General features: G+C 50.0%; 1 protein-coding gene across 1 annotated transcript; it reads right to left on the bottom strand.

The window, feature by feature from the left end:
• Positions 1 to 580: 580 nt before the first annotated feature.
• Positions 581 to 1,492, bottom strand: LOC109737333 (F-box/kelch-repeat protein At2g43270-like). Its single transcript, XM_020296484.1, has one exon. It carries the CDS (start codon positions 1,490 to 1,492, stop codon positions 581 to 583), a length of 912 nt encoding a protein of 303 aa, XP_020152073.1.
• Positions 1,493 to 1,917: the final 425 nt, after the last annotated feature.

Genomic DNA, 1,917 nt, shown 5'->3' with positions numbered 1-1,917 from the left:
AATATATATCATAGATAGGAGTATGATACAGAGGGATCCAATGGTGCCGCCGGCCGACATGCTGAAGCCAAGCGTGGGTACCATCACGCCAACTCAAGTTCAATGTGGGACAAACAAGCAAATAAACAAACGGAAAAAAATCAGGCACCCGCAGGAATCCAATTGCAATAGCACATTATTGGTGCCAGGCAATATAACTCAGATAACAGAACGGTGAAATTCGAATATACCTTCATGTTCGATAACACTAGTTAAATAAATATATTGAAACCTAGATCCGAACTAGGCTTGGAACATAGGAGATTACATAAAAATTGGCAACAATTTTTCGTGTGTATTCGACAAACTTGTCGGTGTCGAGGTGATGATACCTCAAGTGCCCCATTTCAATGACATCCTTCATATTAAACACAGGAGTTTGAAGATTGCAGTAGTAGAGAGAGTCTTCTTGAAAATGGAACACTACGGCGTCGGCGGTCGCGATCTTCGGAATAAAAGATCGGAATAAGAAGGGCCCGGTGATGACACGACGCAGATCCCATCGTGGCGGATTGACGCCATCATCCAGATCACCGCACATTCACATTTCAAAAACCGCGTGATCGTATGCTGCCCGAGGTGCGCATACACACAGCTCCCCGCGGAGCTCGGTTAAACTGGAAGCCTCGTAGTCCAACTTCGGAGTGCAAGGAGGCGCCCGTACGATTCTGAACGATTCATCCTCCAACCTGAAACGAATGAAGGATGGAGCAGCTGGTGAACCGTGAGGAACCACCTGCTTGACGATCCAGAGCAAGGAGCCCTTGAAGAAGGTCGCCGTTCGCCTTGGCATGAAATGATGCGGCGGCGGCGATACCGCCGCGTCACGCCAACAAAGGCCTTTTCCTATGGTGCACACCCCCATCCTGACAGTGTCTCCACCCGGGGTGCATCTGTCCCGATGGACATACAAGCGAGCAACCTTGTAAGGATTGGAGCGAGGGTCGTGGCCAAGACCGAACGCCTGATGAGGACCTCGAAAGATGGCGTTAGGGGTAGGGGGAAGCGTGATGGTGCGCCGAGTGGCAGGGTTAACTACGTGCACCGTATCGTCAGCGGGCAACAACACCAGTCCATCGCAGTGTGCCATGCTGTGCAACGCCTCCATCTTGTTGTGGTAGTTGGGCATGGCGTGTACGAGTGTGGCAGCGTCCTGCTGCTTCCCATCCCACTGGTAGAAACCGGCGGCGGTCACCTCTCCGGTCGAGGAAGCGAAAGGGCCATCGTCGTCGTTCTCACCGATCCAGGGCGCGACGAGCAGGGAGGAGGTCTGGTGGCGGAGGTGCTCCCGGTGGAAGGAGTCCTCGTCGATGATGCCGCGCCAGGCCTTGCAGACGGACCTGAATCGGAGCAGCGGCTCCACGGGGATCCGGGGAAGGATCTCCGACACCAGCTCGTCCGGCAGGTACGGTATGCTCGTCTTGGTCTTGGTGGTGGCCGTCTCGTCGTGCATGGCGGCGCTGGAGTATTGCTTTTCTTTAGAACCTTTATTAGGTCAAAACCGGTGCAGCAGGATCGGTGTACATATATGAGGTTATTGTATTATTTATTTGGGCTCCTGTTGTGCACATGCACGTTTACACGGGTGGCCTACGTATTAGAAACGGACTTCTTTTTAACAATACTAACCATGCCCATGCATTGCAACGGGATATAAATCTTCAAGTACGTCGGTTTAGGATTTACCTGTCTATAATAATGCGATTGTGTAAATAATGATCATCAAATTTTGTCCATGAATTACCTTATATTTTGATCCGAACTTTGGTAGGTAAATTAAAATGAAACTGGTTCAAAAGGTAAGTAATTTAACTTGATTTATTATCATACAAGGAAGGTTGGACGAAGGGGTGGTTGGAAAAAAAGTAAAATGGGAAC

Source organism: Aegilops tauschii, chromosome 2 (genome assembly GCF_002575655.3).
Source record: "Aegilops tauschii subsp. strangulata cultivar AL8/78 chromosome 2, Aet v6.0, whole genome shotgun sequence".
NCBI lineage: Eukaryota > Viridiplantae > Streptophyta > Magnoliopsida > Poales > Poaceae > Aegilops > Aegilops tauschii.
This window is presented reverse-complemented; position numbering and strand designations above follow the sequence as displayed.

Coding starts and splice junctions, on each gene's coding strand:
- LOC109737333 (XM_020296484.1), bottom strand. CDS start 1,492: ATGCACGACGAGACGGCCACCACCAAGACCAAGACGAGCATACCGTAC.